The sequence below is a fragment of the Ursus maritimus genome, unplaced genomic scaffold (genome assembly GCF_017311325.1).
Source record: "Ursus maritimus isolate PB19 unplaced genomic scaffold, ASM1731132v1 scaffold_23, whole genome shotgun sequence".
NCBI classification, from domain to species: Eukaryota; Metazoa; Chordata; class Mammalia; order Carnivora; family Ursidae; genus Ursus; species Ursus maritimus.
Window position 1 is genome coordinate 39787402 of NW_024424786.1, and position 19151 is coordinate 39806552.

Sequence of the window (19151 nt, forward strand, 5' to 3'; positions counted from 1 at the left end):
CCCCCCCCCATTTTCTGAAACCCAGGAGGACAGATCCAGGCAGGGAGGCCAGCAGCTTAAAAAGTCATCTTTATTGGTTTCTTGTTGCCTCACAGAGCATCAGGGTCCATCCCTCCCGGGAATATGGCGTTTGAAGAGATAAATACTTATTTTGCCCCCACTTGGCAGTAGAGGGAAGTTTAATAAAAATAGTAATATAATAACAATAATAATGACTATGATCAATAATAAAATGCCCCCTATGATCCCCTAATACACAGGTGGTTGAAGCTTTGAGAAAAAGGACCGCCCCCCCTTCTGGGAGGGGCCAGAGTGTGCCTGGAGACCCTCCAGTGGCCCCCGTCAGATGCCATCTCCCACCAAGCAGCCTTTATAAATACCCTCCCCATCCTGTCCCTGTCTAGGAATGCTCTCCCCCCACTGGGCGGATTAGATGCAAGGGCAGTTGGTTCACAGGGCCCTTCTCTGTTCCCAATCCCGCTGAGCTCCTCCCCAGAGAGAAAGGCCCGTCTCAGTAGTGTTCTCCTCCCAGACCCCCTCGGCTCTCTGCTCCTCTTCACTGCTCCTCCTTTATCCCTCTCCTCCTCTGGATGCCTCTCCCCTCCTGCCAATCACTAACACTGCCTCTTTCACTTCCTTTCCTTCCCCTTCCCTCTCCCACATCCTACATCCTTCACCTACATCCTCCTTCACCTACATCCTCCCTGCTCCTTGTCTATCCTCCTTTACTTTGAAAAAAAAATTTTTTTTATTTTTTAAGTAATCTCTACCCCCCACATGGGGCTTGAACTCACAACCCTGAGATCAAGAGTCGCATGCTCTGCTGACTGAGCCAGCCAGGCGCCCCATCCTCCTTTCCTTTGGATCAGACTCTGTCTTTCCTACCTTGACCCTGAGCAGAGACCACGATATGCCCCAACTTGGCCTCACCTAAGGCTAGACAGTCCACAGCCAAAACCCCAGATTGCTCCCAAGGACCCAGTCCTTCTCCATCCCTCATCCCGACTCTTGCTTGCAGGCTTTCTGAGGCTGGGCACTGGAAAGGAGAGCTTTGGCACAATCGCCCCTGGACTCCAGGGCAGATGGGCCCGCAGGGCAGAGAGGGGGCCCTTCTATTCCCAGTAGCTAGCAGAGATAGGGGCTGGGAGCAGAGGGGAAAGGCAGGATAAGGGCTGGGAATCAGGGCCCCCGGGGCCTGGGTACCCAGACCAGCCTCCAAGTCGCTCTCCAACCCAGGCCCTCCCTGAGTCCGAATTTCCACACATCCCGGGCCAGCCGGAGCATGGCATTCCTCAAGCTCTTTGCTCGTTTCTGTCTCTCGGTCCTGGGATCGGGGTGGGCCCTGCCAGAGGGTGTCAAGGGGAGCCCTCTGATTCAGGGGCTGGGGGGAGACTCCGGGGCCGTTCTGACACCTGGAGGGAAACAGAAGGAAGGACTCTTTCCTCACCAGACCAATGCCCCCTAGAGGCCTTCCCAGGATCCACTACCTGCTACATCAGGGCCCTTGGAGGAGGCCAGATATGAGGTGGGGTGGGGCTATAGGAGAAAAACCTTGGGAACTCCTACTTAACCCTGGAGCCCACATCAAAGTCCCTTTGTTCGTTCACTCTATTCCTCATCAGCCAACAAAACACGCTTTACTCTAGGCAGAAGACAAACTTGACCCTTGCTATCAGGGAGCCCACAGTTGAGGGAGGACTGGCATCGGAGGAAAACCATAGCACAGAAGGACTGACAAAGAGGGGTGGACGGAGCAGGCACGGGCCCTAGGGGGGGCTGGTGGCTGCCAGGCAGCCAGCTGATCTTTGGAAAGGGCGATATTAGTGCAGAGCCTTGAGGGTGGCCTGGGTGTTGATGAAAGGGCATTCAAAGCAGCGGGGATGTCCGGGGCAAGAGCCGAAAGGTGTGAAAGAATATGGCAAGTCCCAGGGCTCTCAGTGGCCTGGTGTGGCTCCAGTGGGGGTGGCAGTGGAGAAGTGGCTGGAGGGTGAATGGGAGCCTTCCCAGCTTCTCTTATGTCTTGCCCTGTCCCCAGCCAGAGTGGACTCTCCTCTGATCCTTCCACCTCAGGTTGGGCCTCTAAAGAGCTCACCTTCTGTGGCACTCTCCCCACGTGTCAGGCACCCTGCCGAAGTCATCCTCACCTCATACGCTTATCACTTCTAGAATAATCTCAAATAACCTCATTTTATAGGTGAAAGAAGCTCAGGGAGGCTGGACATCTCGCCCAGGGCCACACTTCTGGGACAGTCAGGGCCAAGATTCCCACCTAGGCCGACCTGCCTCCAGGCCTCTGTTGGGACCCACTGTGGGGTGAGTCTGCTTCTCTTAGGGTCCAGGCCAGGGCTGGGCTTAGCTTCTTTCCTGGCTTCAGGTCCCAGCACAGGGCCTAGCACAGAACAGAACTACCTGTGCTTTTATAGGGGAGGGAAAACCCCCACCAGCTCACCTGTATCAGGGAGTCTGCAGGGCTCAGAGACCCCTGGGGGCAGGACACGGACTCGCTGGACAGAGATGTCCAAGGCTTCCTCTTCACTGCTCCAGGAGCAGGATGGGGGGGGGGGGCACACAAGAATCCAAAGTCAAATATGAGGGGTCCAAAGGGGGGTGGAAACTTTGCGGAGGGATACGGAGGCAGTGGAAACAGTAGGGTTGTCCTTACTGGTGTCCGCGTCTCCAGCGAGCCCGTCGCTGCCCACGGAGGCTGGGCGTCGCGAAGCCTCGGAGAAGCTGTGGGGACGTTGCGGGCCGGAGCCCCGGGTACCTCGGCCCTTCCCTTCTGGAGCCTGTTGGACAGTGCAGAAGGGCTGGGACCGGGCGGCAACCCAGCCCAGGGCAAACCCACCGCAGTGGGCCCCCAGCCTGGACGTGCTGAGGTCCCGGGTCCGGTAAACAGAGGGCTGCGATTGGCTCAAGCGCGACGGGAAGGCCGGTGATTGGCTGAGCATCACCGGGGAGGCTTGTGATTGGCTCCAGAGAACTCACCCGGGGCAGAACCCTGGCGCTGGGCTTCCCGTCCGTGGGGCCCACGTGCACCAGGTGGTTGAAGTTGGTGGGCGGTGAGATGAGCTTGGAGCGCACAAAGGGGTCCTTCAGCATCTCCCTGCGGGTGGAGGGAATGTGGGGGAGAGGCGCGGCGCAGGGGATGCTTGCCCCGCCCGCTCCCGAAACGGACCCGAACTTGGGACCGCCTGGCTTCACCCCGCCCCCAAGCTTGGGAGGCCCCGCCCCGCCGCAGCAGCGCGCACGCGCACCTGCGCCGCTGCTGCCGCTGCTCCTCCGACACGCGGAAGAAGAAGTGGCGCTTGCTCTTGGTGCGGAACAGCTGGCGCCGGCTGTTGTCAGTGAGGTCGGGAATGTCGAACTCGTCCTTCTCTGTGGGAGAAGCAAAGAGCCGGGCGGTGCTCCCAAGTCCCCAGCTCACGCGGGCGCTCAGGGTCACACATGCACACGTGAACGCACACACTCCGTACTCCCTTGCACACGCACTGCTCACCTGCCAGCCGGTTCCTGAGGTAGGTCAGGCGGACCTTCTCCGTGCCAAAGAGGAACAGGGAGCCCTCCGGGTTTAGGGGTCGCACCTGAGGCAGCAGGCACAGAGGTCAGCCGTGCTGCCCAGCAGCCCCCCAGGCCAGGGCCAGGGCCAGGGCCAGGGGTCCGGGCCGCCCTCACCTTCTTGAGTGGCACCGTCTGGACCCATTCTGCTTTCCTGACATCAAACACATCGATGGCGTTCTCGCTGAACACGGTCAGGTAGGGGGCTGCATAACCTGCGGGGCAGGAGACCGTGCAAGTCCAGCACCTCCGTGGGCTTGTTTCCTTGGCTGCGGCCCCGNCCCCCCCCCCCCCGCCCCGTGTCCTGCCACCGCACAGTAACTTCCACGCCCAACCAAAGGTCCTTCTGAAGACTCCAGGTTGCCCCACCCAACGGCCATAGCAAATCGGAGATCGCAGTCCTGGAGCACTCACTGGCATGCCAGGCATAGTTGCAACCACTTGGCAAACTTTTTCTCCTTCACTTCTTAAACAACTCTGGGCAGGTCATATTATTATCCCTAACTTACAGATGACAGAATGGAACCCCAGAGCTAAGTATGGCCAAGGTTACCCAGTGGAGAGTGAGAGCTGGGAATTAGCCCTGGGCAGTCCAACTCCAACTCCTACAGACCAAGTCTGTGCCACACCCAACCCGCAGGCCCCGCCCCAGAGGAATCACTGCTTATGAAGGGAGCTCTGTCCCTGTCTTCTGGCCCGGATGCCATCTCACAGTTACCTGTGAATGTGTTGGACTCCTCTACTGCCTTGTTCATTCATTCATTCACTCATTCACTCATTCATCCTCCAAACATTCATAGCCCCTAGAGTGTGCTTCCCTGGGCTGGGTGCAGGATGTGATGAAGAAACCAGCCCCAGCCCATTCGGCAGGCCCCCAACGTACCAAAGCAATCATTACAAGAAGGTACGAAGAGCAGTAGGGCAGAGGTCTGCATACAGAGGTGGGGGAGCAAAAAGGAACAAAGGACCAGTAATGGGGGAAGGCAGCGCAGGGAGCATGAAAGCAGAAATGGCAATGACAGAAGTCATGGTGGTCATTTACAGAGTGCCTACCAGCTCTGGGCCCTGAGCTGGCATTGCGGCTGGACTTGGTTAAGAGTTTGCCAGGTACAAGGAGGACAGTTCAGGCAGGGGGTAGAGCATGAGCAGAGGCCCAAGAGAGGAAGATCCGGTGCAGTCCACTGAGGGCAGAGCAGGGTGTGGTCAGGCAGGAGGACCAGCCGCAGCCGGGCCCTCCGCAGGCCTTACCCCAGCCCGTGGGCACTGCTGGCCACAGCAACTCGTGGATGCGAGACTTGCGGCCGGCGCTGTCCACATAGACCCCCGCAGTGGTGAAGAGCAGCAGGAACTCACTAAGGCTGAGCTCCACAGCGCCCAGCGCCTCGCCCAGGCCCCCACGGGACGGTGGCAGCTCCTCGGACACCAGACCGGCCCCCAGCGCTACGGGTGCAGCCTCGTTAAGCAGTGGGTAGAGGGCGAAGGCCCCGGCGGCGCCCACGCACAGCCGGTCGCCCAGCAGCCCCAGGCTCTGCACAGGTGCGGGTGCCTGCAGCTCGCGGATGCGGCGCTGCCAGGGCCCTGGGCCCGGGCCCAGCTGGTAGCAGAGCACCTGGCGCTTGACAGCTACACAGAGCACGGGGGTGCGGGCCTGCAGGATGCGTCCGGCTGCCAGCGCCTGGCAGCCTCGGGACTCGGGGATCTTGGCACCCCCCGCCTCCGCGCTCTCCAGCTTGGCCAGGGCGAAGAGGCGCACACTGGGGCCACGGCCGCACAGCACGACCAGAAGGCCCGCCGTGGGGCTCACAGTCAGCCGCTGCACCCGCCGGCAGTCGCCCACCTGGAAGATGTCTTCGGGGTTGGGGAAGGAGAGTGTCACCAGCAGGTGGGTGAACAGCCCCGTGCCCACCGTCCTCTGGCCGTTGGGGCTGACCCCCACCCAGGTCCCCCCCGGCCCAGCCTCGCGTGTACCATTGCTATGCAGGTGGATCACGAACAGCCCCTCCTCGGTGCCCAGAGCAAGCCGCTCCTGGTCTAGTAGAGGGAGGGAGGGGGTCAGGGGTCAGGGAGCCCACCTGGCAGCCGAAGATGAGGCAGCCTGCCTGTCCTTGCTGAGCCTGTTTCTCCTGAGGGCATGGGGATGGCAATCCCACTGTCCCTACATCACTGGACCCTTGTCTCTCAAAGTCTGGGCGGGCTCTACTGGGGGGGCGGGGGGAAGGCCCACAAGGGCTGGGGGGAGGGGGAGGGGTCCCCACCCCAAGTTGTGGGATTTGCGGTAAGTCCTGTCACCTCTCAGAGCCTTGGCTCTCCTTCTGTAAAGAGGGGACAATGGATCCTTTCTCACAGAACTGCTCTGAGGCTGTGACCACGCAGGGTGAGTGTTCCGCTCACAGCAGGCCCTGCTCAGTCAGTGCCCTTGTTCCCCCAGCTCCCGACTGACACAGGGGCCCTGGAGGAGCCGCACAGTCTCTCCTGGGGCTCCCACTCTGAGTGCAGGGGGAGGCCCCAGCTCTCCAGGGCAGAGGCTGGCTCAGGGCCGTGGCCACCTGCCCAGGGAAGCCAGGAGGCACCGCTCCCTCGCTTCTTCACGGAGGTCCCGCTGAGCACCAGGCTCCCATAGGAGGCAGTGGGGGACTCCCCCGTGGTCACCCTGCTGCGGTAAGAAAGCCAGGACTGGAGCCCTCACTCGTCTCTTGCTAAAAGCCCTTGCTCTTTTCACTCCTTTTAGATTCTTTGAGAAAAAGCAGAAGCTGAGGCACAGAGAACTGCAGTGGCAGAAGCCAAACCCGGCCCCCCTGGCTAGGCTGCCCACACAGCCATGCTCAGAGAGGGTCACGTATGTAATGCGGAGAGTCCGCAGCTCATGGCTGTAGGGACTGGGCAGCAACCCTCCCGACAGCCCCAGACTCCTCCCCGGAGCCGGCCCAGGGCAATGCTCCTCAGCGGGCGGCTCACCGATGATGGCGGCGCAGAGCGCGTGGGGCAGCAGCGGCAGCCCGTTGTCATAGGCTTCCTTCAGTGTGTACACAGGCCTTGGCCTTGGCCGCGTGTCCAGCAGCAGCCGCTGCAGCTCACGCAGCACCTGCAGCCAGCGCTCCCGCTCGGCCTCGCTCTCGGCCAGCAGCAGCACAGTGCACACGGCGGGTGGCACCGTCAGCTGGGAGGCTGTCACCTATGGGCGGGGACCTAGGCTGGAGGGCTGTGGGCCGACACCCTGCCATCCCCTCTCTCCCCTGGTTGATGCCTCTTAGCACCAACATGAGCAGCCAGGTGCAGGGCTGGCAGCTGTCTTAGGACAGGTGATTCACCAGACGGGACAGTCAGACCGTCACACCAACAAGGCCGTGGTGGGGGAGAGACAGGGCATCATGGGAGCATATGGCAGGACCCCTGACCCAGGCCGAGAGTGAAAGATGCCCTCCCTGGGGAAGAGACATTTCTGCTGGAGCCCAGGGGGTGAGTGGAGTAACCAGGAGTGGTCCAGGTTGGGGAGAGGCTCGGGGGCAGCCTGGGCTGAGTAGAGGAAACGGGACGGGAAGGGTCCGTAGTTACAGGGCACTTTTGGAACTGGAGAAAGCGAGCCGTGTTCAGAGCAGAGCGAGGCTCCAGAGGGAGGCCGGGGAGGCCTGCAGGGTCAGAAATGTGAGGCCTCGAGGCCACAGTCGGGAGCACCCTGAGGGTGATGGGAAGCCACAGAAGGGTCCTAAACGAGCAGGACTTGGCCAGCTTCACACACGGAGGGCGCACTGCTCTGTGGGATGGAGGCTACCTTAGCCATCCCTGTGGAGGTGATGGGGCGGCGGTGGGGGGGCGGTGCAGAGGGCAGCCACGGAGAAGGACACAGAGAAGAGTGAGTGGAGCAGGGCTGCGCAGACGTGGACAGTGGCCCGACCCACCCTGCCCGGCACTCACCCTAAAGATGCGTGGCAGGTCCCTGGACTGCGCGTGGATAACATCGGAGGCCAGGACTGGGGTGGCTGAGAACTGGGGGTCCCTGCGGAGGTCCACGGAGCTGGTCAGAGGTCATAATGGCCCTGGCCACCTCCCCTGACCACTGCACCCCTTTGCCCTTGCCTGGCACCCACCTCAGATCCAGGGCCTGCAGCAGAGCCCCGCTGGCTGGGCTGAGCCGGGGGTCAGGGGCGTCAAACAAGAGCAGGCGTGAGTCGCTAAGGGCAGCAAACACGCGCTGCCAGCCACGCCGGACGCCCGAGGGCCGCGGCACCTGGGGGAAGGCAGGCATGGGAGGGCCCACCCGGCTGTCGCTACTCCCCCCATGCTGGCCTCCCCCTCCCCGGCCAGCCCCAGCTCACCGACAGGAAGCCCTCGTAGGCCGTGCCTGTGCCCGTTTCAGGGTGTACTCCCAGGGCTGTGCGGAGGTGGTCAGGGGGCACAGGGCAGGGCGGGGCCTGGGGGGCACACGCGGAGTGACAGAAGTAGCCACAGGCTGTGGGGAAAGCAGGAGAAGACGGTGGTGTGAGGCTGGGTGGGGACAGCTCGGAACCAGGAGTCTGGGCGGCCCCAGCCCCGGCTCCCCTGAGGCTGTGGTGGCACCGGAACTGTCACCAATTCCCCCATCAAGTGAGGAAAAAAAAAGAGCAAGTGAAATGGAGCAGCAGGAAATGAGACATGGACCGAGAGGAAAATCGGGGTGTCATCAGGGTCAGGCTGTCTCATTCCCTCTACCCAGGGACGAGAGGTGGGCATGCAGGTGGAGTGGGGGTCTCACCGTCACAGCCCAGGCCCTGGCGGCCCAGGCCCAGCATCAGCGAGGTGCAGCGGAGACACTTGGTAGGGGATGGGAAGCTCCGGGGCCGCAGCGCGTGGGAGCCAGGCTGGGGAGGTGGGACACGCCCATTACTCACACTGGCCTGTGGCCAACTGGGGCCCTGCGTCCCACCCCTGAGGCCACCCTGAGGTGTCAGGTGGGACCAGGGAATGAGCCCACAGCAATGTGAACCCAGCCCCAGTGAGTCTGTCACAGCACTCAAACTCACTGTCACTGTCCCCAGTGTGGTCTGCCAGCCATCATGTCCGTCCGTGGAGGGACCCAAGCAGGTCCTTGGAGACCTGGCAGAATGGCTTAGTGCCCCCACCCCGCTCCACCCCTCTAGGTGCTGACCTTTGCAGGAGGACCTTCTGCAGGGGCGGTGGGGGCAGCAGGCGCTTTGGGGAACACAGCCTGCAGGGGAGGCAAGCCAACAGGTGAGGAGGGCGGAGGCAGCCGGTGGGGCCCAGCCCCCCAAACGCAGGACTCCCACCTGTCCTCACCCCTAGGCGCAGGCTGCGGCGGCCCTCTGGCCTCAGCTCTGGCTCCACACCAGGCTTCAGGGCCTCTGCCGAGAGGTCAGGGTCCTTGGTGGAATCCTTCTGGGGAGTGAGATGATGGGGGAAGTCAAGGCCCCTGTGCTTCGTCTCCCCAGGACTCCTCCCAGCCAGCCCCATGCAAGGTTCTTACCTCTGAGCTCCGGAGGGACAGGAAGGGGATCAGGGAGTTTGCAGGCTTTGTGTCTGCAAACAGAGAGCACAGGTCACTGGGGGTGGGTCCCTGGCTCAAGCCCTGACACCCGTTCCTGAGGAACTGGGGGCCAGCAGGAGCCTCAGTTTCCACCTCAGTGAAATGGAGCAGTGACTGCGGGCTGTGGTGGATACCCATACAGCAAGTGCCCCATAAGTGCCGGGTAACAGTGGGGTGAGCAGCAGAGTCCAGAACAAGCTCTCGCCTCCACAGTCCTGCAAGGGCGTTGTGGGCCCCCCTTGGTCCCCATGAGGCTCAAGCGGGGGCCTCGCTCCAGGACAGGCAGGCAGACGAGCACTTACCGCCCGGGCCGCGGGCCACCAGCTCCTCCCGCAGCACAGCCAGCTCCTGCTGCAGGCCCTGGTTCTGCTTCTCTGCCTCCTGCAGACGGCTGGGGGACAGCCGGGGGGAGGGGGGGGTTCATCAGAGGCCTCCGCAGGGGTCCCGAGCCCCCTTTGCAGGGTCTCCCCGTGCTCTCACCTCTCAGCCTGCAGCTGGGCCTCCTGCACCTGCGTCAGCCGCTCCTGCAGGCTCTGCTTGGCCCGGATCTCGGCCTCCAGAGCTGACTGCAGCTCCAGCCTGGCTGAGGCCTCCATTTTCTGCAGCCGCCGTGCCTTCCACTGGTGGTCCTGGTGGCCAGGGGGTGCCCAGGTAAGACGCCCCCTGGGGCCTGGCTGCCTCAGAGGCCCCTCCCACCAGAGCACACTGCCATCCATGTCACCTGGCCAGACTCAAAGCCCTGGACTGGCCACCGACCCAGTGTGAGCTCGGGCAAGTCACTGATCTTCTGTGAGTTCAGGGTCCCCGCCTGCCTGCCGACTGAGGCTCCTGGCACGCCCACCCCACCAGGGTGTCTGCAGGGGCTCACCAGCGGCCGGGCAGGGAGCGTCTGGGTGCCCACGTTCCTCAAGGACTCCAGCTCCTCGGCCATCTTGGTGGCCAGGGCCTGCAGGTAGCCTCTTGAGACCTTCTCATCGTTCACCCTGATTGGGAAGGGGGCTCAGGGTCATGGCCTGGACCCTCAGCCCCGCCTGGGCCTGGCCCCTCCCCACTAGCCCCTCAGCCCCCACCAGCTGAGGATGTCGGCGATCTGGGCCTCCCAGTTGCTCTCCGTCTCCCGCCGTTCGCCCTCCAGCTGCTGCTTGCTCTGCTGCTCCCGTTCCAGCTCTTCCACCAGCTGGGGGCCGGGCAGGAAGAGGGGTTAGTCTCCAGGGGCCCCCGTACCCCTGAACCACATCCGTGTCCACCCTAGTTTACCTGCCATAGCTCGCCAGCCAGCTGTGAGTGCTACTGGGCTGGGGAGACCACCTACTCTGGGACCCTGGCAGCTCGGACCATCCACCCGGCCAGCTCCCCACCTCTGTCCCGCTGCCCGTTGGTCTGTCTGCCCGTCTGCCCTCTGTCTGCCGTGCTCACCCGCTCCTGCTCCAGGCTCAGCCGCCGGTTCTCTTCCTCCAGCCGGCACAGAGCCTCTTCCTTCCCACTCAGCCTGGGGAAGAGAGGATGACTCGATGCCTCCCAGCACAGTCCGCCCTCCTGACCCCCACCCCGGTGGCCCAGCTCACCCGTGGCCACGGGCCTGCTCCAGCTGCACACGCAAGGCAGCCACCTCCTTCCTCAGCTGCGCTTCCTGAGGCCTGCTCTCAGGCAGCCCCGTGCCATTGGTCTCAGAGGTGGTGTGGATGGTCTTGAGGACACGGAGAGGGGTCAGGGCAGGGGCCTGAGAAGCTGTGGCCCACTCCTACCCCAGGGACCCAGGTGGGGCCTGAGGGCCCTGAGTAGGTCACGCCAAGGGAAGTGCCCCTGGGAAGAGGGTAAGACTTCACTACCTTGGCCCGGAAAGATTCCTTCTCAAGACTTCGCTCCCTCTGTCCCTGGAGCTGTGTCACCTCCCGGCATAGGGTGGCCACCTGGGCCTGCAACTGTGATGAGACGCAGGGGCAGTCACTGCGGACCATGTCCGCCCCAACCCACTCCCCCGCCTTGCTACAGACTCTGGGGCCCTGCCAGCCACAGCGGGAATGCAGGCAGTGAACCTCCAGCCCCCCCCCGCCAAACACATCCCCTCGCTTGGGCCTCGGTCAGCCACAGCAGGGGTGCAAGGTGCGTGGTGTTGCCAGCACCGAGCCCCGAGCTCCCTGGGCTTCCTCCAGCCACCCGGTGGGGTCACGGGGCAGAGCCGCTGTCCCCACCCGCCCCCATCACTCACCTTCCTGCTGCTATCCTGGGCTTCCTCCAGCTGGGAGCTCAGGGCCTGGGTCTGGCTGGCCGTGGCCGCCTCTCTCTCCTGGGCCTCGTGCAGCCTCTGCAGCAGCTCCTCCTGCCGCTCCTGCGCTCTGCGTAGCGCCTGCGCCTGCACCCGCAGCCCTGCCTGAGCCTCGGCCAGCTCCTGGAGGGGTCCGAGAGGGGGCAGGGCGGGCAAGGCCTGGAGTCAGGGCAGGACCTCCTTAGCACAGAGCCCCAGGCTGCTCCCCCACCTCACCAGGCCCTCACCCGGGCGAGCCGGTCTCGCTCCCGCCGCAGGTCGCCGTCCTGGCCTGGGCTCCCACCATCCGTCCGGTCCTCGCTGTCCCTCGGCGTCTCTGCCAGGAATTGTCACTGAGGCCCATGCGTACTGACAGCCTCAGCCAGAAACTCCGCGGGCAGCGTCTCACAGAACCCTCACCACAGCCCGGGAAGCGGGTCTCCTTGGCCCATTTTCTACGTGTAGGCTCAGAGAGTTTAAACTACTTCCCTAAGATCACACGTCTACACAGTCGGGCGGGACTGGAACCCAGGCTGGACTCAGGTGTGCTGGGAAAGCCGCTCAGGATGGCGGAAAGAGGGGGTGGCGCTGGGGGCGGGATACCTGACAGCCTGTCCTGTAGAGTCTGCACTTCCTTCCGCAGCCGCTCCAGCTCCTGGGGGTCTGAGGAGACCTGCAGGGCCTCTGCGGAGGGGGGCACCTGCCGGTGAGGGGCTGGCCCAGCGGTCGCTCCCGGGTCAGACCCACACCGCCGCGGCCCGGCTGGCTCCCCTGTACCTTGGAGCTCCCGGCTTAGCTGCATCTTCTCCTCCTGCAGACGACCAAGCTGCCGCTCTAGGCCGGCCAACCGCTCAGAGCTGCTCTCGGGTCCTGGACTGGGGAGAGCAGGGCGGCACGTGCTGGCGGAGACCCCTCCCCCCAGAGCCCCTCCACCTTCCCGCATCCAGTCATCCATTCATCCAAGAAACACCCTCTGCGCGCCAGCTCTGTACCCAGCCCTGGGCTCCGGGCCGGAGAAACAGACCGGACGAGACCAGACCCCGCCCCTGGGATCCCAGACCCAGGGGCAAGCCCCAGCCCTGGCCGTTATAAGCTGCTTGAACTCGAACAGTCACCTAACATATCTGAGCCTCAGTTTCCTCCCAGGCCCTCCTCCAGGGACTGGCACGAGGACATGGTGATCTGGGCCACTTGGGCCCAGGCCCGGCACACACCGGCTCTCAGGGTGCGGGACAGACGCATTTGCTTGCACCTCAGAGCGCCTCCTCACCGCGGTCTCAGGCCAGCCCCTCGAATGACCTAGAGCACTTGACCCAGTGTAAAATGGGCACGAAGTGCGGCTCAGGGACTTGGAGGGGCCCTTCTAACTCTAGGCCTCTGGTTCTGAGTCCAGGATACTCAGCCCACCACGGAGGGTCCTCTAAGGGCCAGATGCTGGGACGGGACCCATAGGGGGCATAGGCATGGCTCCACCAGAACGTGAGGACGTGGGAGTTGTCCTCCCGAGGGCCCAGAGCACACTCCCGGAGCACCTGTCACGTACAGGCACCAGGTAGGCCATTTGACCCCTTTCCCGGGGTCCCAGCAGGCTACGTTCCCAGTGTCCTCCAGGCCAGGCAGCCCCCAGCCTCCCACTAGGTATGTGAGGACGAGACTCACCTGCCCGAGGTGTAGGTGAAGCCCACGAATGGCAGGTGGTGGCCAGAGAAAGCCCCATGGGAGGGAGGAGGGAGGGTCCCCTGCAGAAGGAGGGGAAGGAGTGTCACACTCAACAGGCCTGGCTCCAGGCAGAGGCTCAAGACCCAGGAGACTCCCCTGGGACTGGGAGTGCCAACCTCCTGCTCAGATGGAACCGAGGAGGGGGACGTGGGCCCCATCTAAACAGACCACGACTCCCATGAGTCCTTGTGACCGTGGCCTCCCAAGTGCCGCTGAGGGTCTTCTTCCTTACAAGACCTCTGGTTAACAGGATGATACTTGAGGGCCAACGGCCTTCGCCGTTACAACCCACCGCAGTACAGCTGAACCCGCCCAGGTGAACCATAATGTCCATGAGCCTCTGGAGTCCGAGGGCCTCATCCTCCACCCAGCAGCTGCTCTGGAGAACTTCTGGGGGGTTCCCACAGCCAGCAAGGGACAAGGCAGCTTTCCTAAGCCGTGGGACCCTCTACTCACCGGGTGGTTGAGGGTGTCGTCGTCCACGTCGAAGTTGGACGTGTCCATGGGCCCACGAAGCTCGGGGATGTAGGGGGCAGTGCTGGTTGCCAGCTGCTCCCAGTCCACGCCTTCAAAGAAGGGGTGGTTCCGGAAGTCGTCCAGCCCCCCGCGGCCCAGCCGCTCCTCCTGGCGGCACAGCAGCTGGCGGATCAGGTCCCGGGCAGTGGCCGGCACGTCGGGCACATCCGAGGGAAACTGCAGGTGGTCCTGCAGGCAAGGGAGGGGTGCAGGTGGGCATCCAGGACCCCACCCCCGCCCGCGGGCATCCCAGCCGTGGGGGCTCAGGACTCCTGCTGCCCTCCCAGAGCCCTGGAGCCTGGCAGCCAGACCTCATGGTTCATGATCTTGCCGTAGGTTTCCACCAGGGATTCAGCATAGAAGGGCGTCTCCCCGAAGAGCAGCTCATAGGCACAGACGCCCAGGGACCACCAGTCACACTGTGGGCCGTAGTGGCCCTTGCCCTCCTCCATAGCCTGCAGGATCTCGGGGGAGATGTAGTCTGGTGTCCCTACTGCCACTGACGAATCCACCTGGGGGGGTGGTGAGGACGCCATGAGGACAGCTTTGGGCTTGGCTAGGCCTGACGGCCCCTCACCAGAGACCCCGGGTCTGGCCCTGACACCCCCACTCCCTGAGGCTTAGCCGGCCTGGTGACCCCCCGCCAGGGCCTCGACCCAGTCCTTCCTTCCCCTGGGAGCTCTGCGGCCCGGGTGCCCCTGCCCTCGCCCTGGGGCCTTACCATACCACTGTTGTTGAGACGGAGGCATGAGCCGAAGTCAGCCAAGCGGATGTGACCGTTCATGTCCAGCAGGACATTGTCCGGCTTGACATCCCTGAGGGAGCGCAGGGGAAGAGAAGGGCTTGACCTGCGTGTGTAGGTGTGTGTTTGGGCACATGCCTGGATGTGAGTAGCCGGGCACACGCACACCAGCGTGTATCTGCTCACACGTACTCCCACGGGCACATGAGAACAGTGTGTGTGCATGCATGCGGGAGGGGGAAAGCTGGTGGCGAGGCCTCCTGGCTCCCAGGAAGGAAGAAGGTGGTTAGACTGGGAAAAGGGACCCGTAAGGATGACCCTTGGAGGCAGCAGGGCACACTGTGGGGGAGGCAGGAGTCAGACTTCGCTGGTGCAAACCGCTAGCTGAGTCACCTCGAGCTAGGTGCTTACCTAGTAAACCCTGACTTTCTCACCTGTAAAGTGGGGACAAGGACAGCCCCCATCACATCAGGTTTGTGGTGTGAGGAGTCAAAGGCGTCGTGTGTTAGAAGTGCCCAGCATAGGGCTTGGCATGTGCTGAGCACCCAGCAGCGGTCCACTGTCCCCAGAGCAGTCAGCAGGTGGGGTGGGGGCCCTACCTGTGGACGTAGCCCAGCTGGTGCAAAGAGTGGATGGCCAGCACCATCTCAGCCAGGTAGAACTGGGCCAGCTCGGGCGGGAGGCGGTCCTCAAAGCGGCTCAACAGAGTGAGGAGGTCCCCACCGGCATAGTAGTCCATCACCAGGTACTGGACGGTGGTGGATGGGGTGGGCGTGGGGCAAGAATCAGACGAGGAGGGTGGGGACCACCTGTCCCAGGGCCCTGCCTCCTGCCCACCTCCCCAGGGTCCTGAGGGGTCTGGGAAGGCAAGAGTGTCTCCCAGCAGCTCTAGGGTTGCCAGCTTCCAGCCAGAGCTCAAGCGGGGGCTCCAGGCCCAGCAGGTGGTGGGGAGTGGAAGCCTCGTGGTTCCCATAGGAGGGGTCTCTCTCTCTCCTTGGACCCAGCATCTCCTTTGTCCCCAGACAACACCCTCCGACCTTGCCAAGTCTCCTCACCAGGTACTCGTCATCTTGGAAGGCATAATGCAGAGCAGTCACCCAGCGGCTGTCCCCCTTCACCAGAACGTCCCGCTCCTCCCGGAAACAGGCAGTCTGCGACAGGTTTGGGGAGCAGGGCAAAGGGTGGGATCAGGGCCCAGGAAACCCTCCTCACCAGCTCAGGAGATGGAGGAAGAATAAATAATTCTAGGAGCTCGGATCCAGGTTGCCTGTGTGAACCAGGTCCTATGCTCTATGGCTCTGGGCCTCAGTGTTACCATAAGGAAAACGGGAACTACTTTAGCTCCTAAGAAAGGCTTATTGTGGGGAAGCAATGGGGGAGGTTGGCAGTTGTTGGAGGTGGACCCCCTACAGGCTCAGCAGCCACGCCTGCCCCTTCCCCAGCATGCCCTGTTTACCCCACTGGCAGCACACCCGCCCCCGCCCCCTGCCCGTTGGTAGGGTGCTGAAGTCCCATCGGACCCCAGACTGACCTCGGCCCTCTTCAGCATCTCCCACTTGTGCAGCATTTTCATGGCAAAAATCTGCCCACTGTCCCTCTGCCTCACCACGGCGACCTGAGGCCATAGGGAGCACCGGGGTCAGCTCTGCCTGGGTGTGAACCCCCTCTTCCCACCTACCCCATGCCTTTTGCTCACCTCCCCGAAGGCCCCTCGGCCGATCACCTTCAAGATCTCGAAGTCATCTCTCTGCAGCCTCAGCTCTTTTACCTTCGCTACCAAGGGGCTGGCTGAGGGGACACAGAGTGGGGCTCAGGGAACCCACAAGGAGGGCCCCAGCTCTCTCTCTTGCCCGGGGAAAGCAGGAACTGCAACCCCCACAAGGCCAGGGCACAGATGGCCTCCCCAGGGACTCACTCAGTCGTGAGTAGGAAGCATGGAACGTGAGGTCTGGGCTTTGCTGACCACCTGGCCCCCAGACTTCCTGAAATCCATGGATCCCTGGACCCCCGTCCCCAGACTAGGCGGTCTCTGTCCCAGGGGCTGATGGAACTTGTAGTCCTGCCCAGTCTGGGGTTGACCCTGGCTGACCAGGTCACCCTGGGGAGGAAGGGGATATCGTTCCCACCCTCAGCGCACAGTTCTTGGCGCCTAGCAGGACCAGGCCTGGGCCTGTCTTGGGAAACTGGATGGACAACATTCCTTGTCCCCAGAGAGGCTTCCCTGCCACTGGGAGCTGGGAGCCCTGGTCTTGGGACCCTACAGGCACGGAGGTACCTGGCTGGGAGTGAGGCCTGGGGCAGCCCCAGAGGACAGGTCACACAGTGATTCTGCAGGGCTCTGGGAGGACAGGCTTTGTGCTCCCGGTGTGGGGCCTTCTCAGTCTGGAGGCATAAATAGGTCTGCCCACGTTCTCACAAGACTTAAAAAACGGAGCCAAAAAACCTTTCCCTGGCGCCTGACGCTGGCACCTGAGGGAGTGAACACTCAAGATCTCCTCCAGGCCTGACCAGCCCTACAACTCTAAGCCCTGCCTCCCTCTCTGGACTCGGCTTTTATCTGGGCAAGAACCTCCTCTTCTCCCAGTCCCAGATACTCCCTTGAGGGGCATCTCCAGCCACTCCCAGGCCCTTTCCAGGCCCGGAGAAGCCACAGGCCCGGGGAGGGAATTGGAGCCTAGAAACTCTGGGAGGCAAGAACGAGTGGTGGGGGTTGGGGGGAGCTGCAGTCTGGCTCCCTGCCTCAGTTTCCCCCTGCCAGCAGGTAAACTCCCTGCCAGCTGGGCGGGTCTGTGGGTGGGTCAGAGAGCTGCTCCACAGGTTTATCAGGCAGAACCCCTGCCGCAGGGGCGGTGTGGAAACCTCCTCACAGAAATTAATTGTCTCTTTCCCAGGTGTATGTGTGCGGCTGGGAGGAACTGCCACAGGCCTCCAAGGGGGAACTGAGGCCAGGGTGGCTCCTGTCAGCCAGACAGGGGCCAAAACCTGGGGCCCAGAGTCAGGAGGATCAAGGTCCCCAGGACAGACTGCCCAGTCCTCTTGCCTTGCCGCTGGGTTGGGGGCTCTGGGCAGGAGCAGGGACAAGTTGCAGCAGGAGCAGAGTGAGTCACCGCCTGCCGGTTACCTCGGGAGATGTCAACAGACAGGCCCCCATGCTGGGGTCCCAGGCAGAGACGCCAGAGGCTCGCAGGAAGGAGCACATGTGTGTGCAAACACACACACACACACGTGTGCGTGGGTGTCACAGCCGGTGATGACAACATGGTCAGACACACATGAATAAGGTGCAGAAGTCCCAGGGAGAGTGGTGGGCACCAGAGGCAGGGGCTTCCTGGCTGCCCTCACCCTGGAGGAGAGGGCTGGGCTGGGGGCCAGCTCACTGGAATGTCTTGCAGGCCCCCAACCGGGCCAGGCCAGGCCTTGTGCCTGCCCAGAGCTAAGGAGTGCCGGGAATGCTAGTCACCCACTGGGCAAACACTGGTCTCACCTCACCCTCCTGGCCGGGCCCCTATGTCCTCCGGCCGCGGCCTGGCCAGGCAGAACCAGGGAGGCCTGGGGCTGGTGCCGGGCCGGTGCCCACACTGGGTTGCGGGCTGTTCCACGTCAGCCCCTTCCGGTGACTCAGAGGAGTCAACCAGGAAGGGGTGCAGACCCACCTCCAGCCAGGCCCCCCTCCCCGGCCCTGGGGAATAGACCTCAGGAAGCCTGGCCAGCGACGTGCACAGGGAAACGGGCCGAGGTTGGTTCCTGTGTCCAGTCTGGGGTGGCCTTGTATGCTGGGAGATGGAAGTGTATGTGGGGGGATATCTGCCAGTGTGACAGCATCCCTACGGATCTGTGAGTACAAGTAGGCAAGTGTGTAATAGCCAGTGCGGTTGGGGTGCCGTTCAGGGTGAAGTGTGGGGCTCCTGGGTCTCTCCTCGAGCTGTGGGTATCTCAGTGTGTCTGTGTGGTTCGTGGGAGACTGAGAAAGCGTGTGTGTCAGTGCGGGAGACACACAGGGGTCTGCCTGTGTGCCTGTTTGTCCTCCAGGGACATGAAGTCTGACGTGGGAGTGAGGCACCCCTGTCATGACTCTGTAGCACATGGACTGTGGACATGAGTCTGAAGTCTATACTGGGGACCAAGCTTGCGTGGGTCTGTGTAAGTTGCGTGTTGTGTACATGCACCAGCTTCTGTGAGTGGGAGGGAGTGTGTGTGAATCTGAGGGAGGGTAAGGTGTGCAGCTGAGAGGGCCCAAAGGGTCCTGTGGCACGTGTCAGGGCCAGTGCGAGCTCCGCGACCGTGGGGGTGCCGCTCCCTGCCCAAGGGTCTGTGCGAGCTGGGCGCGGGGAGTGGGGTGGGGTGGGGAGAGGGTCTCGGCGCGCCACCCCACCTCGGTCCCGCCCGGATCACTCACCCCAGCTCAGGAACTGCGCCACGTTGCGCTCCCGCCGGAGGGGGGCGCTGCTGAGCTCGTGGTGCAGCCCCAGCAGCAGATCCAGGAGGCCGTCGAGCCCGGGGCCACCGGCGGCCTCGCCCCGCGCCAGCCGCTCCAGCGCGCGCAGCCGCCGCTCCATGGCTGCGGCCGGAGCCCCGCGCCCGGGCTAGAGCCGGGCCGCCCGCATGCCCGCCCGTCGGCCCGTCCGTCTGTCGGTCCGCGGGTCGTCCGCGAGTCCTCCCCCCACCCCTCCCGCCCTCCCCGCTGTCACCTTCCTCCGCCGCCGCCTGCGCGCCCACACCTGGGCGCCGCGCCCCGCCCTCGGCCCCGCCCCCCGACGGACGGGCAGGTGAGCGCCGGCCAATGGGAGACACGACTGGAGGTGAAGGTGGGAGGGCGGAGGCGCGCGGGGGCGGGACCAACCCTCGGCCAGGAAGTA

The 19151-nt window shown here is 63.3% G+C and overlaps 1 protein-coding gene across 1 annotated transcript; it reads right to left on the reverse strand.

Moving 5' to 3' along the window:
• Positions 1-63: 63 nt before the first annotated feature.
• Positions 64-18851, reverse strand: CDC42BPG (CDC42 binding protein kinase gamma). Its single transcript, XM_040638775.1, has 37 exons — positions 18692-18851; positions 15992-16083; positions 15827-15910; positions 15351-15446; positions 14895-15043; positions 14275-14368; positions 13865-14065; positions 13494-13742; positions 12978-13057; positions 12096-12193; positions 11922-12002; positions 11567-11655; positions 11283-11462; positions 10903-10995; positions 10639-10760; positions 10490-10562; positions 10144-10250; positions 9942-10056; positions 9554-9702; positions 9376-9464; positions 9014-9066; positions 8827-8925; positions 8678-8737; positions 8285-8390; positions 7869-8002; positions 7641-7780; positions 7468-7549; positions 6511-6727; positions 5524-5586; positions 4804-5403; positions 3673-3770; positions 3497-3581; positions 3255-3375; positions 2986-3103; positions 2663-2786; positions 2450-2535; positions 64-1412 (listed from the first exon to the last, which is right to left on the reverse strand). The coding sequence occupies exons 1-37, from the start codon at positions 18849-18851 to the stop codon at positions 1356-1358; spliced, it is 4644 nt and encodes a 1547-aa protein (XP_040494709.1). The 3' UTR covers positions 64-1355.
• Between the last annotated feature and the right edge of the window lie 300 nt (positions 18852-19151).

What these genes read in the sequence shown, in the direction of transcription:
- CDC42BPG (XM_040638775.1), bottom strand. Translation starts at nt 18,851, where the DNA reads ATGGAGCGGCGGCTGCGCGCGCTGGAGCGGCTGGCGCGGGGCGAGGCC. An exon ending in TGTCCCTCCGGAGCTCAGAG is followed by an intron (nt 8,926 to 9,013) that starts GTAAGAACCTTG and finishes CTCACTCCCCAG; the next exon opens with AAGGATTCCACCAAGGACCC. An exon ending in ACCTGCCACGCATCTTTAGG is followed by an intron (nt 6,728 to 7,467) that starts GTGAGTGCCGGG and finishes CCCCGCCCATAG; the next exon opens with GTGACAGCCTCCCAGCTGAC.